Source organism: Misgurnus anguillicaudatus, chromosome 3, assembly GCF_027580225.2.
Source record: "Misgurnus anguillicaudatus chromosome 3, ASM2758022v2, whole genome shotgun sequence".
Lineage (NCBI taxonomy): Eukaryota > Metazoa > Chordata > Actinopteri > Cypriniformes > Cobitidae > Misgurnus > Misgurnus anguillicaudatus.
The window spans coordinates 20676531-20704323 of NC_073339.2; the positions used below are offsets into that span (position 1 = coordinate 20676531).

General features: G+C 39.5%; 1 protein-coding gene across 3 annotated transcripts in view; it reads right to left on the bottom strand.

Moving 5' to 3' along the window:
* Window positions 1-4386: 4386 nt before the first annotated feature.
* fam193a (family with sequence similarity 193 member A) overlaps window positions 4387-27793 on the bottom strand; it is a 33138-nt gene continuing 9731 nt past the window's right edge. For 2 of the 3 annotated variants that reach the window (XM_073862886.1, XM_073862881.1), the window contains 21 exons: window positions 24665-24901; window positions 21507-21676; window positions 21246-21413; window positions 20504-20735; window positions 20062-20186; window positions 19828-19975; window positions 17799-17873; window positions 17620-17697; window positions 16867-16985; window positions 16490-16735; window positions 15680-15809; window positions 15400-15543; window positions 13206-13469; window positions 12696-12909; window positions 12327-12551; window positions 11419-11686; window positions 9185-9371; window positions 6445-6681; window positions 5548-6364; window positions 5376-5457; window positions 4387-5297 (listed from right to left, as the gene is read on the bottom strand). In XM_073862886.1, the coding sequence (XP_073718987.1) occupies window positions 5204-5297; window positions 5376-5457; window positions 5548-6364; window positions 6445-6681; window positions 9185-9371; window positions 11419-11686; window positions 12327-12551; window positions 12696-12909; window positions 13206-13469; window positions 15400-15543; window positions 15680-15809; window positions 16490-16735; window positions 16867-16985; window positions 17620-17697; window positions 17799-17873; window positions 19828-19975; window positions 20062-20186; window positions 20504-20735; window positions 21246-21413; window positions 21507-21676; window positions 24665-24901 (4260 nt within the window). In that variant the 3' untranslated portion in view covers window positions 4387-5203. The remainder of the gene's footprint in view (window positions 5298-5375; window positions 5458-5547; window positions 6365-6444; window positions 6682-9184; window positions 9372-11418; window positions 11687-12326; window positions 12552-12695; window positions 12910-13205; window positions 13470-15399; window positions 15544-15679; window positions 15810-16489; window positions 16736-16866; window positions 16986-17619; window positions 17698-17798; window positions 17874-19827; window positions 19976-20061; window positions 20187-20503; window positions 20736-21245; window positions 21414-21506; window positions 21677-24664; window positions 24902-27793) is intronic. The other variant, XM_073862894.1, reaches the window with a different exon arrangement.

Below are 27793 nucleotides of genomic sequence, written 5' to 3' on the forward strand. Positions count from 1 at the left end.
GCTTGAATCATTTTTTGAGTGTGGGTAATATCCAATTGCATTCAATAAATAACTGATAAAAAAATCTAGAACGGGACTTTTCACTGGACTGTGAAAAGTGTGTGGGAGGGGCTTAAAATAATTGACCAACAAGTTATGACATATTTTAAGAAAGTGGAGTAAGTGTTTCTTTAGAAAGGCCTGTAACGATTAGATGAGGAACACATTTAAGTTGGTCGATTTTAATTATGTGTTAATAATATGACCCTATGGGCCAAAGCAGCTAGTTTTCCACACAAACAAAGATAGCAGCACACTGTTATTAGTCTTTGCCAGGGCAACGTCAGTAAAGTTTTAGTTAGATTTAAATATGTTGTGTTAAGTTATTCAAATTATTAAAATATATATTGATATGCGTTTATTTTTAATTTAAGGTCAACTGAAACTGCACCACAGTCGAAGTGGGACTATTCCCTTTTTTTCTATACACTTTAATGATATTCTGTGACGAGTATTCTATCGTGGCATTTTAACGGTGTTTATTCAGAACACATTTATTAATTTATCTAAATTCAATAATCATCGATTTTGGATTTGTTTTTCTGGGGCCAGTTGTTAAAACAGTTTAATCTGGATCAAAATGAAATCCCAAGTACTGTAAACCATCTCACTTTTGTCTTTGGGCCAGTTGTTTAAAAAGTTTAATTGGGATCAAAATGATCCAGATTTGGAAATGCCATGTTTTGCCATCTAGGATCAAGTAAACAATTTCACTTTGTCCTGTTTTTTAAAGCAAAATTGGATTGGATCACCCTGATTAGCAAATCTGGATTAGTGCTCTAAATTGGATCACATGTCAATGTTGACTATTAGCTGTGTAAGAAACAGCAGGTAGTTTGGTCAGTATGGGGTCACTATAGTGTTTTTACTTAAAGAGACACTTTCCCTTACTTTTTTATTTTAATTCAACATTGTCTGTTTTTTCTGAACCACATAAAACAAACAAATGAAGAGTTTGGTTTCAAAACGAGACATCTCCATTTAAAAAAATCTTGATTGTGCATTCCAATTAATATCAATCAAACTGAAGTTGGTTTGTTATGATTTAAGCCTTCATAACAACAAAAATACAGCTAAGTAGCACAGTAAAACACAATAAAAACACGATAACATAATAATAAACATGTTTTGACAATTGTTTTTAAGTCATAAAGAGGCTAAATGTCCTACATTTGCAGAGATGCCGGTTGTTAAAACTACTTTTGACTGTTTGGTCTCTGATGATTGTGATTATAATCAATATACTGTAGGCTACAGTGCCAAATGACAGTTAAAGTTAAATATTACTTTTGTTCAATGTTATAATGTTATAAATATAAATATTTTTGTTTGCTATTAACTGCTTTATGAGGGATTTATAAGGCCTTTTTTCATTCTTAATTGACTAGGTTTAAATGGTAGCCCAATTTTATACCTTGGATACTATATCATTATAAGGATTGAATTTATCAAGAGCAATTTCAACAGAAAATTATACACTTATAAATATTACATGATATAAATGTTGTATTGCAGATTACCTGTGGTTTTAGCAAAAAATATAATTCCTGAAATCCGCTCTTCTGCTGGGATGAAAAATTCCAACTTTTTTGGATCAAACCACAAAGTGACCATTTGATCCAGATCAAAACCTAGATTGGATTTTGTGATCCAATCCAAATTCAATTTTTTTTAAACAACTCATTTTTTTAATTTTGACCTAATCTGATAGCCGAAACCAAATAAATTACTTTTGAACAACTGGCCCATGGTTTGGTGAAGCGGGTGCAAATATCAAGGAGAGAGGGGTGTGTGTGAGGGGCACTTATTTCAGCCATTTTAAAAATCTTAATTTTAAATTGCACATATATACTGTTACATCAGTATTTATTGTTTTGAATAATGTTTACCCTGTTTTTCTTATTCATATGGACATGATATATTCACCTACATTTAAGAAGGATTAACTGTTACATTAATAAGAAATGGTTTTCCCCAATTAATGCAAAGCCTCTTCAACTTCATGCGGCGCTGCTCATATCGCAATGAAAGCTACTCCAACGAATAATGAAAATTACCCAACGATTTACTCACCCTCAAGCCATCGTCAATGTACATAAATATACAGAGGTGTAAAAAGTACTCAAAAATGTTACTTAAGTGAAAGTACGAGTACTGAGTGTAAATTTTACTCAAAAGTATCTGGCCAGAATCATACTTGAGTAAAAGTAAAAAAGTACCACATTAATCCAAATCCGACTTTGGTGCATATCCGATAGGAATCCAATCACATTTATAATGTGCGAACGAGGAAAAACGAGATGAAATCCATTTCAGTCTGACCGGCCTGTTCGCATTTATGTAGCTTTTCAGTTACGTCATGCTGTTGCGTCACATAAAACGTAATTACGTCGCATTGAGGCAGATTGTCGTGCCAGCGCGACGTCATTGCCATAGAAACAGTGCAGATAATGTGGAAAACGGCAGAACACTACAGGACGCACAGATCGAATCCGAACAGTTGTGATGCACAATATGGACAGCAAGTCTGGACCAAAATCAGCTTTGGACTGACGGTGTGAACAAGGTCTTAGTCTTGATAGAGAGGCTACAAATAGTAGGAAACGTGTCACACGGGAACACACTTCATGTGTTGTCGGTTTCAAAGAAGCGAAAAAATCTTCATCATCAGATGAACTGTTGGCCAAGTCCTTAGTGTGGTCCAAAGGCTCCAGAATAAATAACATTTAAATTAAACTGGCCATCAGTGCAATTCAATTGGTTTGGTAAGAGCAAGAAAAAGTAGAATAAAGTGATCTCTAAAAAATTAGTGCTTTTTGACTGTAAATAAAATTGAAGGAGTAAAAAGTATGTTTTTTTTATAAAAGTATTGATTTTTAATTGTACTCAAGTAAAAATCCCCAAAAATAATATTAAAGTAATCAAGTAAAATAACTCAAGTACTATACAACTCAAAAATTAGAGCTATATTAAAAATGTCCTCCAAGCTTAAAGGAACAGTATGTAAGAAAAATATATAAATTAATCATAAAATGGCCCTGATAAGTCACTAGACAATAAGAAATCATTTTCATTTCAAATACTTATCACTGACAACAGTGGTCCGGCCAGGATATTGTCATTTAAAAAGCGGAGTTGCAGCCCTCAACTGATGTTTATGTTCTCATGTTGTGTATTGGCCACAAGTTTTGTGATTGCAGTACCTATTTTGGCGACAATCCTACATACTGTTCCTTTAATAAAGGTAATAAGTATGCAGGGACCAGGAAACAACTTCCGACTTTGAAGCCCAAAAAAGTGCATCCATCCATCACAGACGTAATCCACACGATATGAAGGGGATTTTAAAGGCCTTCTATGGGTAATCTATGTAATTTTGTAAGAAAAATATCCATATTTACAATTGTATAAATTAATTAGCGTCCGTTAGCGGCTAATGCACATTCACCAGTTTTAGTGTAGAACGCAGCGTACAACGCATAGTGACGTGGTGACAAGGAGAGACCAAAGCAATGCCAGCAAAGCAATGCCAGTCATGAAAAAGAGGTAATCTAAAGCAGTGGTTCTCAAACTGGGGTCCAGGGCCCGCAGGGGGGCCGCGAGATGGTGCCAGGGAGGCCCCAGTTTTATGACATTTTTATAAAATACATTAATTTATCATGAATTCTCTGAAATTAAACCTTAAAAATAAAATAAGGCAGCACTACTTTGTATTAATTTTATGTTTTGTTTAATTAAATTGTGTTTTAGAACCGTTTTTTGTCATAAATTTTCTTTGGGGGGGCCGTGAAGGAATGCACCATACACAAAGGGGGCCGCACGCTGAAAAGGTTTGAGAACCACTGAACTAAAGCAATAATTTTAAAGAAAATGACAGGCTTGGACTTTATTTATAAATAAATAAAAGTTTTTTAATACTTACTTTGAGTACTGGTCTTATTAAACACATTCAAAACAAAACACCCACTTCTTCCTGATGTGTATCTCTGTGCAACCACTCGATATTTAGCTCAAACCTACCACACCCTTCTAATAAGGTCACCAAAGCTAACAGTTAATGTAATGATTGCATAACTATTTAGATGCTTAACCGATTAGAAAATGTAAACATTGAATATACACGACATTGTGGTTGTTTCATCAGCATTTGCCTTTACCAGAATGACGGGGCGGTCCCACGTCATGCAAATACGGGGCGTTAGGGAGCCCCTCTCTGTCGATTTACTATTGATTTTGTACTTCCCCTTTACCGGATAAGGTTAGGTGTCTGATAAGAAACACCTAATATCAGGATACCAATCTCACAAGATACCCCCAAATATTTAAAAGAAAGACAACCCACACAAGTTTCCTGCCACTCTACTGTATTTCATCTTTCAAAAAGAAAGACAAGATTTTAATATTACTTAACAATATGTTAAAAAGTAGCCAGTCTGGCTTCAGTGTTAATACAATATACACTCTATAACAGATTGATAGCGTGAGTATTGTTCTTTTCAATATGATTCTTCTGATACAACCTTGGTACAAGTTGGGGAAAAACAAACAGGAAAGAAACTTGAACACAGTTGTTACATCGAACTGATAAACTGATGTGTATGTCGTCAAGTATAAGCCGTTCTCCCGAAAATGCCGAGCAGTCCCGATTTTCTTGACACGGAGCTGTGAGGAAGTGCAGTGCCGGGTGCGGGTGAGCAAAGCCACAATTCATTTGAATAAAATGATCTTTTTTCAATTCATCTTTTTCATTAAGCATGTCTTTTGCAGCGCTTTCATTCTCCTATACATACAGCATCTTGACAACTGTGAAGGCCACAGGAAACCCAAAACATGGTACAGACCTAAAAATGAATGGTCCACTCACTGACAAAAAGCACACGCGAAGACTTTAAAGGAAACAAAGGGAAAACTCATAGAGTAGCATTATGTGGTTGTTTTTTCTTTTTTTGACTTTGCTTTTTTAACTGCAGGATTATAAGCCGTTTTGGGTTCTTTGGGGAACCCACAACAACAAGGAAAAGGCAAGGCGGCATGGATAATGCAGACCAGAGGAGCGGTTGGAGCGTAGCAGCACTGGGGTCAGCCTGTAGAAACATGGGAGAAAGAAGAAACCGGAGGAACGCTTAATGATTCCTGCCAATGTCTGTTGAAAGGAAGACCCCCATTAGTGGGCGGCAAATGTGGCCTTCTTCAAGCTAAAATTGGACCAGTTGATGGACAACCTCTGTCTTGTTTGTCGTGCAGAGTCTAAACAGAACCTGTGGATGAAAGATGGCAAATTAAACCTCCTGAATATCAGCAGTAAAAATATCAGAGCCAAAAAAACAAAACGATACCTTTTGAAATATTCTACTTCGCGCTCCGTCTCGTCCATCTCCACGCTGTCCAAATCAATGTCTTTGGGCAGAAATACATCATCTGTTGAAGAATAAAAGAGTGCTGACTTCCTATTCAACATCAAATATTTAGCCTCAGACAAAAACAGGCATTTTTCACAACAACACTCACCTATCGAGTTGTTAAGCTTGTCTGATTTTTTCTTTTTATTCTTCTTAGGCTTGCTTTTGGGCTGAAGTGACTCGTTGTTTGGGACTTTGCCGTTCTGCTGAGGAGCTTCAAAGGCTAGAGACTCAATAACAGGAGAGTTCCTCTCATCCTTCCCTCCATTCTGCTGCTGTTTTTTACTCCTCTCGTCCCTTTTGAGCTCAGTTACCGACTCCTCTAAAGCTCTTTGCTTGGCTTTGCTGTCAGTTTGAGAGGTGGCTTTTGGAGGCTCTGGATCCTTTGGGATCTCAGCCGGCCTCTTGGTGGCCTCACCATTGTTTTTTGGGCCGTTTGTCTGCTGTTTTGGTTTGGCCTTGGTTAGGGTGGGTTCTGGTTGGGGTGAGGTGCCATTCTGGAGTACGGGAGACTCCGAAGGCCTCTCTTTGCAGATCTTTGGACTTGGCTGTTGGGATGTGCCGTTCTTGGGGGATTCGGGTTCTATACGAGGCTCTTTAGGAGTAAGACGAATTAGATTATGCAGTAGCTGAGATTTGCCATTCTGTAGGTTCTTTTCCAGAACACTCTGTGCGGTCTGCCGAAGAGGCTGAGGGTTGTTGGTTGTTGGAACGAGAGAAGGATTTTCCGACTTCGTTACCTCCTTGGCTTTATTGTCCCTTTTCTTCTTCTTGGACGCGCGCAACTGTTGGATTTCTTGTAAACGGAGCAGCTCTTGCTTTAGCGCCGCCTCTTCCTCCTGTTGCTGCCTCCTCTGTTCCTTTAAAAACTGCTGCTGTACCTCCAGTTCCCGAGCCTCTGCCTCTAGGCGAGCTTTCTCCTCCAGCTGCACCAAAACAAGCCAGGTTTAATTCCATGACTGGTGTGCTTTGTGTAACTAACAATTAAATTGAAGCACAAGCTTACCTTCTTTTGTTTGTGGCGTGCCCGTTTCGCTGCTTTAGAGCTGCTGCTGTTGGCTGGTTTGTTATCTGCACTGTTGATGAACTGCAGCAAGTCTTCCACCTTGCGATGGTCCTCCACTCCATCCCGCTCCAGCAGCAATTCTTCCTTCTTGGGCTGTTCCTCTTTGCGCTTTGTCAGCCTGAGTCGCAACTTTTCCCGCATCTCTGCATAGTTTCTGCTGGTGGGTGCAGCAGGGGGCTATGTACCGCAAGCAATATGAGCATGATTAGCTTATTTGGACACCTTATACAATTAACAGATCAGTCTGACAAGAGCTGGTTCAATGTGTACTTCACAGACAGATTTACATAAGCAGTGGAGCATGAAAAACGACAATAAAAATAGCATTCTCCTGAACTGTCAATGTCAACACTACACGCAAGTAAATGACCAGACCAATGATTTACCACTTATACCAGTACCAGTTTACCATTAAAGGTATTTAAATATATTTGTGACACTATTATTATGATAAACTGCTATTTTAACTTAATGTTAGAGTGTCAAGAAATATTTTTTTTGAGTAATGTAAAAATACAGTGAAAGAAAAATCCCAAACTTATTATTAAAGGGCACCTATTATGCAAAAAACACTTTACAAGGTGTTTGAACATAAATGTGTGTTGGCAATCAACCAGCTCCTTTTTTAATCCTCATAAAAACCAAAGCAGTTTCATTAGACATGCCATTTTGAATCTATTACCATTGTGATGTCACACTGATGAAGGCCACTACCTGACAGTCCCACATTACCATATGGCGCTTTTCCATTGCATAGTACCCCAATGTTTAGGGCTGTAACGATTTATTGTGCAAATGCGCGTTTTCTCAATGAATGAATTTGAATAAATTACGGTGAAATGCCGCCACATCCAAAAGCCAGGGGGCGCACTCTTGCAGAAACGCCACTTGTGCCACAGAAGAAGTAGCGTTACAAACCCTATTCCAGGAAATGTCTACAGGAATATGTATATTGCTGTTCTTCAAATTGTTTCAGGTATTTTCATGATAATAAAGAATATTTTGAATGATTTTGTTTAACGAGTGTTGCTTTTTTAAATGCACGTTATAAACGACTCAGACTCTGATTTTAGATTAATAACGGACTTCTTACTGACCAAAACGCCATAGTACACGCACAAGCTGCGCATGAAACACAGAATCGCGATGCAGATTCGATTTTAGACAGGTCTTTTTAATGGGACACGCAGTATATCGTTACAGCCCTACCAATGTTTGGTTTGGGTCAGGTCGGGTCAGCTCACCTCACTTTGGCTTAGTTATCTTTCCATCAAGTGTAGTATGAGGAATTATAGGCGTGTCATTATATTTGCGCTGCCTAGTGCTGTGACATCATACAAGTGAGAGCATTGTTGTACATTCCCATACATTTCTTTATTTCTCAGTCCACCATAAAATTAAATTGACCACCACAAATAGATGTTTGCATATCACGTTTATCACTTCCTCTGACTCACATGACAGTTTCTGTACAAACACCTGTGGCGTCAGTCAATGCGCTCCGCTGAGCCTTATTTAAGTTGCATTTAAGCATATATGCGATAGTGCGCGTCACAAATATGGTGCCACAAACTGCAAGTCTGGAAAAAAATGTGTATGGTCCTCCTGATTCTCAATCTGTGATGTTTTTAATCCCTAAAAGGGAGTTTGGGAACTTAAAGCAGAGCACAGATGACACCATGCTTGCTCGAGACAGCGCAAGCTAGCATGAAGGTAAAGTTATCTTTTACATTATAGCGATGACGCTGGAAGTGACGATTTTCTCAGACCAATCAGTGATCTAAAGTTTATTCGCGTCACGTTTTGGTATCAGCTCGGGTCACTTGGAACCCCGACCGAGGTGGTACTAAAAAAAGTATTGGGTACTACGTACTTCACCCAGTACGTAGCTCACAAATGTAAGGTGACCCAAACCGTGGGGTACTATGGAACGGCAAAGCGCCAATAGTTTCCGCCTTACGGCGCATTCACACGGGGCGTCAGCGTTAACGCTTCCCATTCACTTTTAATGGGTGACGTCACGCGTTGCCGAACTGAATTGTTGATCCGTCGGCGCCGCGTCAGTGCCGTTGCTCGCGGCAGAAGTTGAACATTTCTCAACTTTTCAAGCGGCAACCCGTGCGTCAGCCAATCAGATCGCCTTATGCAAATAACCTAGGTAGAGCCAGCCAATTACGTTTATGGAAGAACGTATGTGTAGCGGCCACTGTGATTGGCTGTTGGCCACGCTTCAGACAAGCCTTCCATTTAGCGTTAACGCTTACGCCCCGTGTGAATGCGCCGTTAGTGTCTTACTGTTGAGATATGGCAGACAACATAAAACTCACTGTTATCTCAGACTCTATTCACAGGAATGAGCTCTATTTTAACTGAAAACGCTCACTTCTCACTTGAATTTAAAAGGTACACACATGAAAATATAGCATGTTTTTGCTCCCACCCAGTTGGGGTCATTTTGGTAATGCTATAAAAACTGATCTGTGGGGAATTTTGAGCTGAAACTTCACAGACACATTCTGGGCAAACCTAAAATTTGTATTACATCTTGTAAAAAAGGGCATAATAGGTGCCCTTTAAATGATATACTGTTCATCTAATACACAACTATACTATGTACACCCTCCATGCCTCTTTAGTAACAATTTTCATTTTCCAGTTTGAAGTAAGAAAGTTTCCGTACCCCTCCGTGACCGAAGAATTCACAGTAGCAGCAGTCACAGTACTTCCCTTCTTTCTGATTTGTGGAGGTTGATGTGGAGGAGCTGTGTTCCGAGCTGCTATCGTCATCTTGGCTCTCCTCTCCTTCATAATGTTGGTGCTCACAGCCACCATTTCCTTCACAGCGATGACCCTCACAATCAGGATCACTATAAAAAACATATTGACTAAGTTTTTATGCAGTGTTTCAGAGAAATGTGGTAGTGGTAATACGAGAGTTGACATTTTCCACATCCAACCTCAAAGAGTTCGAATTAATCGAAGTCACATTGAAATGTAAACAAAAAATAGGCTACATTAAAGGAACATGCCAACTTTTTGGGACTTTAGCTTATTCACCATATCCCCCAGAGTTAATTAAGTCCATACATTCCCTTTTCATCTCCGTGCGTCCCGTAACTCTGCACCCACCACCAGCCTAGCTTAGCACAAAGACTGGAAGTAAAAGGCTCCAGCTAGCATACTGCACCCAATAAGTGACAAAATAACGCCAACATTTTCCTATTTATATATGATGATTTGTATAGTCACAGTGTGTACAAATAACAAGGTCATATAATAATAATAACTCCTTGAAGAACAATAGGGTCCTCGCACCTTGGTGCTCGGGCCCTAATAAAACACATCCATCTTTTAACCGTATACATACTGGGTAGGGGTGGCACGGTTCACAAAACCCTCGGTTCGGTTCGTATCACGGTTCTATGGTCACGGTTCTCGGTTCAGTACGGTTCTGGTTGTTATTTTTTCTTTTAATTTTAACACTCCAGAAATGTATTATCTTATTAATGTATTAATTATCCATAATTTAGGATACAGTATTAAAAAAAAGTTATATCATGTAATCATGCACAAACTGAATTTGACTTTAAGCACATTATTGGGACCATTCCTGAGGAAAGCCAGATAAGATTTTGATATAGCAAGAGGGAAGACATTGATGATTTCAACATGCTTTTCATTTATTTGGCAAAAAAGAGAATGTGCATTGCTATCTACATGAACTTTGTGTGCATTTTTAGCACACAAAGATAACTTGCATTTATCAAAATGCCAACTTCAGTGTAGCTCTAAGATTTATCACTGAGAGGCTGCTTAAATACTGCAGAGAGTATATGTGGACGAGAGAGAAACATAACGTTTACACCTGTAATATTTAAATCCGTCTCTTTTATCCACTTTTGACTACTTCTGTCCTGATTACTTTGAGGGGCAATTTCTGAAATAAGATCGTGCAACTTTCACACACTAGCAAAACGAAACTACGCGGAAATCAGCCGCTTTCGTTTTATCAATGAAAGGCTAAAAATAGCGCTGAATACGAAAAGACGTAAAACATTGTGTTCAGTGCTTCAGATTAGATAAATGGTCGGAGAGAAGGCGATCTCCTGTGGCTGTTCGAACACATTCAACCCATACACTGCAGTTCTATCTATTGTTTTATTTCCGCTGTAATCATAGGTAACATGAAATAAAAAAATGTTTCCACACACCAAACTTATACGACGCTGGTGCATCCTCCAACTGCGGGCAGACTTTCTTTTCTTTCCCACTTGCCATTTCTACACGTAACATAACCTGCAGTATACTCCAAACCAGTCACCTCTTCTATGGCGCGAAAGGGAAACACGCTATCTGAGGTCACATACAGGGCATGAGGCTACATTGCACATGCCATGAACTGTTGAACCGTGCGACACAGACGCGCTCCGAACCGAGACAAGCGAACCGAACGGTTCGGATTTTTTTCAGGAACCGTGCCACCCCTAATACTGGGAACTATATTCTCAGAAGGCGAAGCAAATCACTCCGCCCAAGTAGCAGTGCTTCGCGTCAGAAATAGTTATGGGACGCACGGAGATGAAAAAGCTATGTATGGACTTATCTAACTCTGGGAAATACGGTGAATAAGCTCCCAAAAAGTCACTGAGTTCCTTTAACAAGCAAAAAACAAACGAACAAAAATAAAACCAGTATTTACTGATGCATAACCACTTTTTCTAAATGCAGATACTTTATGTTAACTTAACATGCACATGTACATTCACATTCAATAGGAATACTAAAATTAAAGTTTATTTTAAAAAGTTGGCTATTGTCAACTAACACCAGCATAAACTAGCAGAATCCTGTATTCAGATCTTTAAACTCATGCTTTGATAAGATGGTCTGGACATGTGGATATGGTACACTGACCTGCACACACTATTTGGACCACTGCCTAGACCCTCCACAGGGGTGGTTTGCTGTTCACCAGATGACAAGCACTCCATAAAGCTTGGAGTCTGCGATGCAGACTTTGGGAAGGACTGGGTTCCTATACTGGGCAGATGTGTGCTGGGGAACGAGGGATGCGAGGTTCCACTGAGAGGTGGGAGAGATGCCAGACCGGTAGGGCTATTCCTAGGAGCGATAGGTGTGGTATGTCTATGGTCCTCTTTACCTAAATTATGGAAAACATCATCTAAAGAAAAAAGAAAATGTAAAATCAGAGAAAATACGAAGAATTATGCTTTACTGTGGGTTAACACCAGCCGCGTTTGAGGCGTCAAATTCATGTCTAGTAAGCCGCTTGAACATTTTGAGTTTACTCGCTTCATTCGCGCGTAAAAGCCACGCATTAAATTCTAGTCATCGAGGCATTCACGCGGAAATTCCCGTCATGGGAGGGCTCCTGCGACTCCGCTCGCTTCCTGTAATCACGTCACTACTAGAGCAAGCTCCTGATTGGTTAACACGGCGCGTTTTCCGCCCAAGTTCAAATTTTTCAACTCGTGCGTTTCATGCGGCAACGCTCAATTTCGCTGCATTTTGCGCGAACTAGACGCGCGAATGAGACGGAATCGCATCTGCCGCACTAAACGCTTCATTCGCGCTGCGAGACCTCCAGACGCGCGTCAACGTGTCTTCAAATTGACTTAACATTGAAATCACTCGCGCTTCTACCGTGGCTGGTGTGAACGCAGCATTAGGCTTTCATGTGCAAATGTAACAGTGCATCAAAGCTGCTTTGTTGATTAAATAGATGCAAAAGAGAAAATAATTTTAGGTTAAAGGTTTTTAATTGATTTAAAAATTTATTTAAAATGTAAATGTGACCATACTTGACTGGACAGTGGTGGTGGTACTGGACACAGAGGAGGCCGCAGAGGAGGTGTCCATGACCGCTTCACTGGCCTCCATGAAGGCATCTTGGTAGTTGAAGAGACACTTCTTCTTTGCGCTGTTTTTCTTCTCTTTGCCCTCTGGGACAGGGTGGGGGTTGAGAGTGGGGTCTAAACTGGGGGAGAGAAGGGGAACGTCGGGAAGGGGAGGGCCCAGCATGTCACCTTTGGGAAGAAGTTAAATTAATTACTTCAAGGACATCTCCTACTCTTAATAGTTGACAATCCATTGAAAAGTTAGAATCTGAACTGGGCCAACAGAAGTAGTTTACTACAAATGTGGTTTTATGATGTTTATGTGTAACTGACCAGGTAACGGCTCCTGCAGCAGCACAGAAGGGTTCCAGTTCTTCATCATGTGCGTGTCCCATAGGTTCTCCAGCTTGAGCGGGGGACACGGCAGAGAGCCGTCCCAGTCCCCCGTCGTGCTGAAGCAGCTCTGGTAGACATGCTCTGGTAAGGTGGGGTTAAACATTTGCTGCTTCCCACCTGTGTGACTTGACGTGGGGGTGGAAGGAAGCATCTACAGAAGTGGAGAAGGGGAGATCATTAAATTCAAGTCCATTTAAAATTATTTTAGTAGAGGTAAGGCTACCTAAAATAGACTGCTTGAGATAAGGTATCAGTGTGGGGGAATTGGCTCTATCAGTGGTGTGAAAAGGGACGTGCCCGGTTGAAAGTGAAATTAGTGCACCTGCCCCCTAGTAAGATTTTGATACAAAATCCCCCTTGTGGCTGAAAACTAAAACAACTGTTACCAAGCACCTTATACTCATTTATGACACGAAGGGCTGTTTTTTGCCCATGTGTGTGTCTAACCTTGCTGTGTGTGAGCGGAGGGGTGGAGTACAGGGTGGGCAGCAGCGGTCTGGGCAGGTGGGAGAGGTTGTGTAAAGGGAGATGACCATGGATGTGGGGGTAGAGGTGAAAGGCAGGGTGGGCTGCCGTCTTGTCTGAAAAAAACTGGTGACCCCCGGTGTGCAGCCTGCTGGTTGGGAGACAGGTGGAGCCTAAGCCAGACGGGCTACCATCTCCAGTGCCCTGGTTACACATGTGACACTCGCATTGATGTACCTGCTCCATCTAATAAAGGAAACATATTGATATTTTGTAAGAGATTATTTTCTGTAATACCTAAAACATAAAATGTGAAAAAAAAACCCGGTTTGGCAATATAAATGTGAAAATAAAAACAGTACAAATGTCACAGTTTTAATAAACTTATTTAATCGGAGGCTGCCATTTTGTTTTTCATCACTACACAATGTCAAATGGTTGCAATAAAACACATTCTATTAAAGCTACAGTGAGGTAAACAAGATAAACAAGTCTTCAATCAGTAAATCATAAAATTATGTGAAAGAGAAAATGAAAGTTATAAATGCACACAGACAGCAGGTAGCAGTGTTTTGTCCACATTTGATTAAAAACACAACATCAGAGCTGCATCTAAAACCGCTCCATTGTTCACTAATCCCTATATAGTAAATGACAATTGAGTCCATGAAGTGAACGAAAATGAGTAATTTCGGACACTGACGTAAATACCATGCGTATGAGAGCTGTCGCAGAGATTCGTCATAAACCCTTACACCTGTATGTCTTTATTGATTGTACTGTGAAATGGTAAAGTCTTCTTTCTTATTGTTTGTCGCATTTGTCATGTTCATTGTATTAGTTGATAATAAAGAGAACAAAACAACTGCTTTTCATATTTACTGTTGTTTATTTATTGGTTAATAAAAAAATTGTAGTACATATTAAATAAAATATATCGCAATTATTTTTATCTGTTTATTTTTTAAAAGTAGAAAATAACTGACAACAAGAATAAAAAAAAATGTGTATAATGAAAATTTTGGTGTTTACTGTCAGTATCCTTTAGCTGATCCGAGTGAGCGAGTGTACATCGAATGTACCCTCAAAATCAGAGTGCATTGTGGGTAAAACGTAGTGAATGAATGTAGGGAATGAAGATGTTCACTCAGGTTTCGGACACCACTACAAAATGTCCGACACTCGATATAGTGCACTATATAGTGGATAGGAAGCGGTTTCGGACATAGCTCCTGTCTTCAGAGTGTAACATAAATGCAGAGTAAGACAAAAACATACTAATGAAAGAAATACACGCCAGGTGAGAGCTAAGAGTGTGAGTGGAAAAAAAAATCTATAGAAGGTACCATAGTATTTACTATAGTAGAACTTCAATAATATTACACAACAACCATTACATGTCATCAATTTCAAAATGCAAAACATAATGGCGGCCTCCATAGGCTGAAATGAGTATTACAGGTTTTTTTGAAGTAATGAAAATATTCATGTGTTTCTATCAGTGAATTTAAGTAGTTGAAGGCAAATCTAAAGTAATAAAGCATAGAAGTCTTAATAGCTGACTTTTAAGCGATTGGAATGTAACTAATACAAAATAATCAATTATAATAATAGCACATAATTATCTATCGTGTACGATATACAGTACTTAAACTGCTGTGCTTAATGTTCTTATGACGTATTCCAGCTAACTCTATTTTTTTACTAGGGCTGCACGGTATTGGTGGGATATGCGATGTGCGATAACGTGCTAAAGATGTCCGATATACTACTTTAAGTTGAAAAATGCATTTAAATGATATTAAAACATATTTTAAAAAATGTAAATTATATAATATAGTAATATGATTTTTGAGAAAATAAACTTTGACTTTACAAAACTTTTGAAAGTATTAACATCATTAAGTTATTGCAAACCATCACAGTATGCACATTGCAGTATTTACTATATTTCAATATATCTTGTAGCCCTGATCTGATATGAAAGATTTTAAGAATTGTTGGTAAATCATCAAATGCCTACATGTTCATAGTGTTTAATTTTTCAGCCAGCTAACTAGTTATAATGTTGCTTCTTTGACATGTTGAGTGAGTCATGGCACCCTGTCGTGTAATTCTGAAATACTCTGACCTACGACTTTAAAACGCAGCATTAAATCATAGTAATCCCCTTTACCTGTGTATGAGGATATGATGGAGGAGGACAGTCACTCTTTCCTCTAGAAAGTGCCTCATTCTGGCCTGAGGGTTCCCCACCGCTTTCCCCCTCCTCCTCATCACCTTCTGAAGAACTGCTACTGCTGCTGCTACCACGTGGCGACTGGGAGAACAAGAGCAAAGGAGGTCAAGTTTCATATTTACATTTGTTTACATGTTCAGTTCATTGTACACTCTAAGCAGCAACAAAATAGTCGAATGATCAGCAGCAACATGTGACTTTATGTGTTGCCACCTACTTTATCTTTGAGGGTAATGCTTTCGTCCCCTCCACCAAGTTGTCTGTGAATGCCATTAATGCTTGCCACCAACGCAGGGTCCTCGTACCCACTCAAAGGATAGATGGCAGACAACGGAGGCACTTCATCGTCACTATTAAAGGGCAGAAGAAAGCAAACGAAAACTAATGACTCAGCCATTCCTGGTTATTGACACAGCGTTATTGAAAAACAGAAACTGAATGAGCTCAGCAGGAAAGTACAGGATGTAGTCATTAAAATCATAACAGAAATGACTACAATAATAATTGGTACTTGACTATTTTGACCCATAATGGAGTCTTGCTAGTGTACTGCAATACCGGCAAGTGCCATATTACTATTACGCAAGTACTTTATTACTACATGCAATAATAACGTCCTAATCTTATGTTGCAACATAGTCCATGTGAAAAACCCTGACAGCTTATAAAACGTTTCTCGTAATAGGGCGTCAGACAGGAACATAAAAAAAAATATATAAAAAGATCTGACCCTAGACCTAGTAGGTGACATGCACATTTCAAATCAAACCATTTACTAAACTGTATTAATTAAATAGTTTTTTTCTCCCTGGAAACGTGTCATTTCTCAAGTTTGATAAATGTGTGAAAATATGAATGCACTCCTCCTATAACACCAACTAGAAAATATCAGTAATCCCAGACAACATTAAAATTATTTATTTTGGCCAGATTTTATATATAATACACAAGCAAACTTTGGTACATACTGTGCAGATGGGAACTGTCTCAACACAAGGGCTAACTTCATATTAAAAATGTTTCTAACTCAAATGTGGTGGCGCCATCCTGTGGCAGGATAAGGCGTGGGTGCTGCTGAATGGTGATGGGGGAGCCTGGGGCTGAGCCAGACCCCGAGCTGCCCGATGACATGCTGGGGGGGTGGACTTCTGACAAGTAGTCCCGGACAGGCTCTGCTTGCAGAGGCAGCTTTAAGTGCAGGTCCTCTGACATGGGAGAATCCATGATGCCACAGGTGAGGATGTGAGATAGGCTGCAATCGTCACAGGTACACCTGGAAGGTCAAAAATACATCAATTACAACTATACAGGCAAATATACAGTAGTTTATGATATTCTGAATGAATCACTTTTTAAATTTCATGTTTGAACCGTCAGTGAACAAAACAATATTCAGAAATGTACCTCCGTCGATAGTTGCAGTTGGGACAGTCTGGGATGCTCAGCCTGGAGGACAACATCTGTTTCACTGTATTTGTGAATTTACTGTCGCCACCCAGAGACGTTTTACTGCTCGATAAGAACTGCAATTGTAGTATTAAACATTCATTGTGGTGTTTAATGGATCAGAAATTTATTATTAGTATTATTATTATCTGGACATTTTCCTTTTGTGTTTTCAAAAATAAACTGTTGTTTAAAAGTTTGGAGATAAAATGGGCCACAAAATTCTTCTTGTGGATAAGAAAAGCATTAAATATTATTTTTAATAGTTTAATAAATTAACTGTTTAATAAATAGTTTAATAAATAATTGTTGAATGTATATTGGAAGGCAATTAAAGCAACACTAAAGAGTTTTTGCTCTTTGCTCCCCCTACAGGTTAGAAGCGGAATTGTTTATTACCACTGTCGTAAATACTGCAGCATTGCTGGCTCTGATTGGATTGTAGTTCTGCCGTAAAGCAAGTTTTTGTAGTTTTCACTTGAACTACAAGACCGCGACCCAATGGTTGGAAACTTCTTTAGTGCAGTTTTGGCCAATAGAGGGCTGCAAAGCGAATGTGAAAGTGCCGTTCACCCTGTTTCGAGTGGATGTACGACTGAAACTTTTTTGGAAACGTTATTTTAAGGTAAAAAAAAGTCTTTGGTGTTGCTTTAACTACTGTAACTGTTAAGACCACAGGGTGAATCAGTCAAATTTTGGTGGAAATATTACCGGCTCTTCAAAAAATCTTTTCTGTTTGAAGATCTCTGCGTCTTCTTTTAGCATTCGCTGCTTAGTTTTTAAAGACATCTGGAAAAGCAAAGAAATAAATTAAGTTTCATTCAGCAAATGCCTACATGACCAAACCATGGATATAAATGATACAATAATACAAATGCGCCGTGACTTACATTTCTATTAATTAAAGATTTATGCGGTTCTGTCCTTTGATTTGTGAGATTTTGACCTTCAACCTTAAATAGCAACTGCAAACAAGCAATACAGCTATTAGATGCAACCTCCAGAGATCTACAATAAAGGGGCGTGCACACCAAAGCTTTTACATGGGCGGCCGGCATATGTTTTGAATTATTTCCAATGGAAGCACAGCGTTTTTCAAAAAAGTTGGCTTTTTTGAAAAACGCTGTGCTTCCATTGGAAATAATTCAATTATTTAAAAATAGCTGGCTTTTTTCAACACTAAAAGCTGGCACTTGATGGTTTATCTGCGCCCAGCGCTGAGCGCCGAGAGTTGAAAAATATTCAACTTGGAGTGAAAAGCTCAGCTCGTCAATGTCGTTTCTCACACGGATGTCTAATCACAGTGGTGAAGAGGTGGGACAAATATCACAACCACCAACCAGCGCATCATACGACAACTGATAAACAAAGCATAAGTATTACAGCAACCAAAGCGCTCAACTTAAGAAAGCTGGCAGTCGACTGTAATAATGCTGTCTGCCGGCCGTTTCAGCCGCGTAACAAAGCTTTGGTGTGCATGCCCCCTAAGGCTAGGTTTATATTACAGGCCTACAGAGCTCAGTTCCCATCTTGCTGTGGTTCACATTTATAAAATGTTACAATGACATTGCAAACCACTGAGAATTTATTATAAATACTAATATAATTGAGAACTGCTTGTTGTATTCTACTAATTGAGACGTTTCAATAATATACGTTTCTATCTGAAATATGTACTACCTTTTATTTTTTATGAATGAATGTGATGATGATTATGATCAAATTTAGTAAATTATTATTAACACTTATTTTGTCAGCACACTGAAAATTAGTGCCATTTTGTTTTCAAAACTACACACATTGTGTGTAATGCAGGGGCTTTCATACTTTTTATTTTGCGACCCACTCAACTTTTGTGAAAATCATAAAAATGCTGGCGCTGGCTGAAAAAAAAATGCTGGCAGGGAAAAAGTTAAATGGTTATAATCTATTCAGGGACCCACCACCATGTTTAAAATTCTCTTATTTCTCTAATAAAAATAGTTTTTATTTTATTTGACTTAAATGCAAGATTAATTTGCATATCAAAATTACCTAAGGCATATTGTATTAAAATGTTTTTGTGTCATTCACAGCAACAGCCAAACAACTTTACACAACCCACTATGCGACCCACAAGTGGGTCCTGACCCAATTTGAAAGCCCCTGTCATAACGAATTCACTTAAAAGCTTGTCATACCAAAAATTTTCACGTATTTGTATAGTCACAACAAGCTGTCAAAAATTGGATCCATAACGATATTAAACACATTAATACAAATCTGATACTGTATTTTTCGAACTATAAGCCGTTTTTTTTTTCATTACTTGGCTGGTGCTGCGTTTTATAGTCAGGTGCGCCTTGTAAGTCAGAATGAATTAATTTTGACATTTATGAGGTGAGAGACATCATTACCGTCTACCCGCGAGAGTCCGCTATATGCTGCTTCTGTATTTATGTAATTCAGTGGATTCAGTAATGTGGAATGACGAGTCTGCTAACTTCACGCTTGTTGGCTTGTTCAGTTAATTTAGACTATTCAACCTTCCAGGTAAGTTCTGTATGCTATGATTTATCGTTTAAATAACTGATAATATTACTTTAACGTACAGACATCTATTCAGCCTGCTGTTCTGTCTGATATTGTTTAGTTGAATAACTCTTTACCTTTCCAGATTAAATGTCTGTTCTTGGCTTGAATTTGGTGAAATAATTTTCTAAATAAACGTGACGTATAGTACACTGCGACCTATATCTGTTTTTTCGTCTTAATGACGCATTTTTGAATGATGCTGCTTATAGTTCGGAAAATACGGTACTTGGTTTTCGGCTGGTTAAGTTTGATTCAAATGGTTTAAACTTCCCAAGATTAAGCCTCTGAGTAGGAAATGTACAAAAACAAGGCAAGTTATTCAATGGTTTTCTAAAGAAAACATGCCTGCTCATCAACATAGTCATCAATCCTTTTCTCGCACTCCAACCATTCTAGTGCCACTGTGCTCATCTCCTGGTCCAGGTGGTGGTACCTCTCCAGTAGAGTACGGTACATATCCTCACTATATGAATCATGGGATGTTGTGCCCTGCCTATTACAAAAAAAACGAATTATTGACATGCTGCATTTAATATGGTTTAAGTGTCTATTTGTATAAAGAGCTGAAAAAGATCATACCTGAGCTGGGCCACTAAGGCAGGTAGACTGTTGTGCAGGATGGGTTCAGAGAACACCAGGTTCTCAAAAAGGTGCTTATTGTGGAGCTCCCATGTGACTTGGAACTTCTGCAAATGCTCATTCTCCTGCAAGGGAACAACAACAAAAGTCAGACACTTAAAGATGATGAGGGGTGTGAATGTTATAAGTAAAGAACTGAAATCAGTTGATCAAGCAAAGATTTGGTTTCCATCTCATAAGCTTGACATCAGATAAATACACACACAGAAAGGCTTTCTAATTCAAGTCAATCGAGTCTGGTCTTGTATGACTTGGCTGCGGAGAGCAATGACTTTCCATAAAGAAACTTGGCAAACATGCACTAATGTTAAACACTGTGTAAACACTGCTACAAATGAACCCCAGGATAGCACAAAAGCTTCCAGTGAGACCATGGACACACCAAGGTGAGCAGGAAGCTGCTGATGGTGCGGGCAGCCTGGCAGAGGGCGTTGTACTCTTCTAGCAGCAGCGAGATGAACTGGTGGGCCTGCGGAGGTCCCTGAGCCACGGCCATGGTCGCCTTGGAGCCGGCAGACAGGTGCTTAAGTAACCGCACCTTCGTTTCTAACACGTATTCCCTCGCCTGCTGCTCCAGACGCTGGTACAGCTGGTAGGGATCCTTCTCGCAAAGCCTGAATAAAGTCAAAGCACAGCTAATTAGTTTAACTGTTTAAGAAACCTGCCGGCTTCATGTAATCATTATACAAAGTATAAATTTAAAGACTAAACTTTAGTCTTAAATAGTTCTAAAAGCCTATAACATGTAATGTCTACATTAATATTTGCTTGTTAAAATGTTAAGAGTTTTCTTTAATAAACTTCCACTTCTATTTTTTAGTCTTTGGAAAATAGGTACTAGCTCCATAAAACCCATGGCATTCCCTAAGCTAGTGGTTGACCAATTTAAAAGTGCTATGGTTTTCATACTCTTATAACCTTACTTCCGGTTTCGTTTTTTTAATGCTCTGACTACTTGCTAAACTGATCTCTTGAACAAATGCCTCGTCGAAATATTCCTAGGTCATCTATGTGTTGTTTTTTTGCTTGTTATATAAATAAACTATGTTTAAAGAACTTTGTTGTTATTAATTCTTAGCGGAGTAAATAATATATATATATCTCTCTGCGTCTCTCTGCAATACCTGTCAACAAGCTCCTTCATGCTCTCTTTGTCCCGGTCGAGAGGCTGATCCTGATCATCAGCCAGTGACGTTCCCGTCTGACGGTAAATGCACCTGACCAGGTATCGAACCTCAGACCAGTGATTCTGCAGCTGCTGTGACTCCCGCTCGGACTCGGCCGTGATCTCCCTGACCAATTAAATCACAATCGCACCATTTCAGATCAAGAAACAAACAAGATAAAAAAATGTATACATTCATTGGGGCTGAATGCGAACTCACCTCCGCTCATAGCAGGCCTCACAGCTGCACACTGTGTCTGCGCTAAGTGGAGTGCTGAGATCTGGTGCAGGTAGTGTAGGAGCTCCAACAGCAAGTCTCCCGCCGGTCCCTATGGGCTCCTGGGACAAACTACCATTACCCACCGGCATGTGCAATAAAAAGTCCTGATTCTGAGAAACAGAATAATATCAGTAATCGTTAATTCCTTAAATGAAAATCAACGCATACACCACAACTGAAACGGGTAAATTGGTTTGATCTATTTGAACTATAGTTGATCAACTACTTTTGTTGGGGCAGTTGTTGCCTAGAGTCACTGGTTTGAGTCTCATATGGCCGGCAGGATGCGACTAAAGGGCTTGTTATAGTTGTGCGTAGGTCCCAAACCGGTTTTCATTTATACGTTTGCGTCGTCATCCGCATAGACATGCACAAACACACGCGCAGACCGCTAATTGGCAGTATCCACGTGTAATTGGCAGTATCCACGCGTGATTTCAACTATCCTCGATGCTCACAACGTCCTAGACGCGCCACTGCTCGCCGCCGGCTCTCATTGAAAATGAATGACTTCCGGCCACTTTGACGCTATTGCCAGTGACGGTGTAAACGCATTGAGTTATACACAACTGATGACCTTACGTCCCGAATGTAGTCGCTCTGCGCATCCTCAAACAAGCATGTGTATGATGAAGAAAAGGAAAAGGCAGATGACATCAAAGTAGTGCGAAAGCGATTCGAAAGCAGCCTCTTCATGATTTTCTTGAATCACTCTCGTGGTACTTTGATGTCACCTGCCTCTCGGTTCCTGCAGCGCCACATAAAGTCGAACAATCCTAATGTCTGGGAAACATGTTGGATGACGGCGAAGTGCGCATCTACAAACAACCAGCGCATACCTCCCCACCATCCCAAAACTAAAAATCGTGATTTATGTGATTTGTTTATCCCACTGAGGTCCGAAAATACGGAAATCCATACGTATACGGAAAAATCAAATCGCTGGTGTTGAATGATGAAATTACACATGGTTTGTCTTAAAGCAAATTAAACACACCACATAAACTTAGAGTTATCCTCTTATTAACACGATAAAACCACCATTCATAGGTCCGAACGTGAGCAGTAGTTATGGCAGAACCTGTGGATCTTTTACAATCACTTCTTTCTTTAGTGAGGCACCAATGAGGATTTAAAATACTTTTTAACTCCAAAACAGTGACTGGTGTCAAACTTTGTTTTTCTTTATAGTTTGTTAAGCTACCTTATGAGCTGCAGGAACTTTCTTGTCTCTTTATCACTACAAGAAAGCAGTAGATGAAAAATTTTGTAAACACCTGTTTACAAAACCTGGCAATATTATTCTTAGGCAGTCGTTACATCACAACTTAACAACAGGTTTGTCAAGTAAAAGGTGTGAAAATTCAAGAATAGAAAAACAAGAATAGCGCACTGCATCTGCAATCCATGTGGTGTGAAAAACTTAAACTATTTCTAAGCCAATATAACAGAAGTTGCCAGTGGCATCACAGTTTTCTTCATCACAGATGCAGAGGCTACAGAATTAGAGATGTTCCGATACCATTTTTCTCTTCCCGATACCGATTCCGATACCTGGGCTCAGGGTATCGGCCGATACCGAGTACCGATCCGATACCTGGGTGTATATCTGTAAAATATACAGCTATACATACTACTAGTCCTGTATGAATGGATATAACGGTTTTATGGTGTGCTTCAGACTTATTCCTGTATAAAACATGAACAAATACATACAGTGAACTAGGGTATTTTTATTATCTGAAAGACATTTGACAGTAATATTTACTGTCTAACACTATACACTGAAAGGGTATTTTAGTTTTAGAATAATTTGAAAAATCTGTGGAATTCTGTGGGATGATTTTAAATGTTTTTAGAAGAAATTAGAGAATTTAAGCTATTAAATATAACAAAATTGCATCTAAAATAATTACTTTTTAAAGGCTTACAATTAAAATGAATACACCAAACCAATGAGTCCTCTGAATTAAACTGGACCAACATGAACCAGATAATGTGCATGTCAAGATAGAATTATAATTTGTAGCCTATATAAATGACATATATTATTGTTAATATATATTATAGCAAAATAAAAGCTTGTGTTACTACGTTCTTATTATGAATTAAGCACGTATGGAGATAATTTCATAATTTTTACAACGCAATCTAAACTTTATATTAAACATAACAAGAGCATTCGTCTTGTAAACGGATTTAAAATTATGGATGTGCTGTGCTGACTGTCGCGTCACATAGACGACAGAGACAAGTAAGATCTGCGGTAAAACTCAGTGGTAAGTTTTATTTCATCTCAAATATCAAACGGTTCATGCTCTTATCATTAAAAACAATCACAGCAAACAGCACACGCAGGGTTTATGTACTTAGCCTCGCGCGTTTGTGAGCAGCATTGATATGTATGTGTACTTGTTGTCAATGACAGTACTGGTCACTCACAAACGCGCTCAAGCGCGGGGTATGTGTGCTTGTCAATCACGGGCATTAACTCCGTTGAGTACTCCGCCAAAATCTGCGGGAGCGGATTCCGTTGAGACATATCGATGTTTTGTTTTATTAGTCTGAAATACTAACAAACAGCGGACATACGGCTGCATGCTTTCATTTCTTTGCCGCTCTAAGTAAACAGGGGTTGCGTCACGCATGAGGTAACTTCCTGGTGTTTGCATTCAGAGCAGCGAAGAAGAAATGAGTTTCGCTTTGCAGCGTTAGCTATAACGGGCATAACTAGGTTTAGTAAGAAAATGGTATCGGATCGGAACATGGATTCAAGTACTCGCCGATTCCGATGCCAGAATTTTTTGCGGTATCGGCCGCATTTCCGATACTGGTATCGGAATCGGAACAACTCTATACAGAATCTGTATAATTTTGTGATTGGTACAGCTGGGATTAAAACATAACCCATGAAAAATCTCATATGTAGAAGAAGTATGAGAAATGCATGACAATAGCTACAAACCTATTAAATTCCAAAAATAACACGTAAAAAAATAACAATTCAGATTTAAATGGCATCCCACAATCATTATTTGTCCGATTATATTTATATTACCTGAGAAAAGGTGCAGCATTTAAATTTTGAAGGGACGTACCAACAGGGACTGGTCAAAGGGTGGCTGGCGATCGTCCTTCTCCACGGTTCTCTTGCAGTCGGAGCAGACATAAAGAGGCAGCTGAAGGGCGCTGGAAGATTTGGGCGACTGGGTCGTTCCATTCTGTGATCCTCCGACGTCCTGGGAGACGATGTCCTTGCGTTCGCTACGACATAGCAGGCACCGGTCCCCTGTGGTATACGGGGCCCTCTGGTTCACCCCGAAAGTGAACGGGGTCTAAAAATAGGAGAGACAAAAAAAAGCTCTAAAATTAGAAGAAAGACCCTTTTCGCTCTGCTTTATAGGTAAAATGCTTGTGGACAATTTACTCAAATTGCATTAATGGATATTTCAATATGGGATATAAATGAAGCAACACTTTAGAAGACACAGGGTAAACACTAAAGGCTTTTACACACTGCCAGTGATGCGATAAAGTGAGGCGAATCACCAGTAAACCGTGCATTCACATCATGGACAAAATAATTCTTTAGCTATTTTACGGCTGAAAGATAGGTGGCGCTGATGGACAATAAACTTTACTCATGCACAATTGCACACATGGGCGTAACTTTAATTTAACATTGGGGGAACAATAAAACAAGGGGGACACAAATAATATAGCAAAATTGTACTTGTATATATAAATGTGTGTGCACTGAAAAAACTAATATTTTTCTTCAAAACCAATTATTTATTGCAATGTTTTTGAAGTTGTTTACAATCAAGCCACATATAATATTTTAACTTTATTTGTAAACTTTAAAAGTAATGACTGTTAGCTAGGTAACATTAAAATCACTAACATAGTGGACTCATAGCGGAAAAATACATCAGTTATTGTCATTTTTGCATTATTATTTAATAATGACTTTGGATCATCAGTAATAAAGAGAAAATAATTTAGGTAATAATAGATGTAATAATATAAAGTAATAATAGACCATGGAAATGTAAAAAAAACCATCTCTGGATAATTTTTGACTTGGAAGCTACATTCCTTCTATGTAGATATCAGATTAGGGTTGTGCAGATAGACGATAGTATCGTGTATCGACGATCGTCAGCCATATCGCCAATAGCAGGCTTTCATGACGATAGTTGCCGATGGACATTATTATTATCATCATAGTTTCACATTAACATGCGCATTGCGTGTTTTTCCTCACATGAGAGGGTGTGTGGGTTTCACTTTGCGCGAGAGAGCTGCTTATAACGCGCACGGATTCCTTCTCGCACGTACCTGGACTTAATGCGCGCGTCTTAGACTTTTGCACAGACCTGAATGCGCATGGCATGTACTACTTCTGTAATGCGCATAATTTGGACTCTTCCTCGCACATAAGCTTGTAATATGTGCAGCTCTGACATTTCCTTGTACTAGAGAGGTTGTAAGGCACGCAGAGGGTTAAAACTAGCGGGTGTTTTGTTCCTGCTCCCTGGCACATAGGAAATTTTACAGCGCCTGGGCTTTTCCGTGCTCTGATTAATGGCATCAGTTTTAAGAAGGTTGCGGTCATGACAATGTTGGCCTTGTCCATCAATCAAGTGACTTAAATGTGTCATAAATTTGTAAAAAATAAACAAATAAATAAATAAATAAATGAGTAAACTACTGTCCCACCTAGGACTGGGCCGGTTTGTATTTTTTTTAACCGCGGTCGGTAATCAACAAATTCCCGCGGTTTTGCGGTTTATTGGCAAGACAACGAGTTAAATAACATGCATGATTTATTTATCTTCAATACAAAACACGTGCAAATTTCTTAAGGAACATGTAAAGTAAATATTATTTCCTTCCACATTTCTTTAATTTCAACATTCAACAACTTGAACAATTAATATTATCAGTTAAAAAAATGTTAACGCATTGTGCGTGTCCACACGTGCCGACAGACATTTCGCCACTTTTCTATCCTAATTGTGAATAGCCTGTAAATGACGCAAATTATTGCTGCCCTGACGATCTGGTAAAATAACCATTCGTATGAGAAATCACTTGTACTGCATATGTGTCCGTGCTTGAGTATAGCTGGGAAGCTGCATGGAGACGCGTGTGGGCGTGCAAGATGACGCGGTCCGTTTGTCTCGCGCGCACCCAGGCAGTCCGCGTCTGTCGCGCGCGCACCCGGGCAGTCCGCGTCTGTCGCGCGCGCACCCGGGCAGTCCGCGTCTGTCGCGCGCGCACCCGGGCAGTCCGCGTCTGTCGCGCGCGCGCCAGGGCAGTCCGCGTCTGTCTCGCGTGCTCGGACAGACCACTTCTTTCTTCGACCCTTACCATAAACATCTATCTTTTTCCACAAACAGAGAAAGAAGACGCAAAAGCAAAACTTTTTGAAATGTGTCCTGCTTTAGAAATGGCCACTGTTGTAGGCTAGAAGAAAAGAGACAATCTAATCTCTTTGGATATTAATCCTCGGACTGATCGCGTGCTCTTTATGTTGCGTGAAAATTTGATAATGTATGAAACCTGATTGATTCTGTTGTTGATCTGTTGCGGCTGTTTGCACGTTCAAATTAGATAAAATGTTTGTATTACTTTAAACGAGTGACAGACAACGTCACCTGTATTTCTACTCAATGACAATTTAATATTAAAATCATATCACTTAATATTCAGTTAACAAGTTGCGGTTGTTAACAAGCTGCGTGTAAAACATCCCCACAAGTGCAGGCCAATGTTTCAAGATTTTTTTTTTTCGCGGTTATGACGGTGAGGAGTTTAGAGCCGCGGCATGGGTCACGTGACCGCGGTATGGCGGTAATCCGGTTACCGCCCCAGGCCTAGTCCCACCCCAATATGATTGTGTATCTGCGATCTCAAACGCTGATGATAGGATGATCTCAAAATGGGGCATATCGCCCAACACTAGCATGCGCATGTGATTTAAAGGTCAAATCTATGGAACGCCGTGTTTCCTCACAGTGCGACAAGGGAAAAATATGACACCCTGGTTGAAAAAATGAAATGTATTATGTACGAGGAGTGATAAACAAAAGCTGCTGCTTCTGTTGTGAATTTACTGGCCAAGTTGCCTATTTTGGCTCTTGCACTGCTAATGCAGGCTACACGCATGGATACTGCCTACTAGCAGTCTGCATGTGTAATTGAATGTTGACGTGGACAAC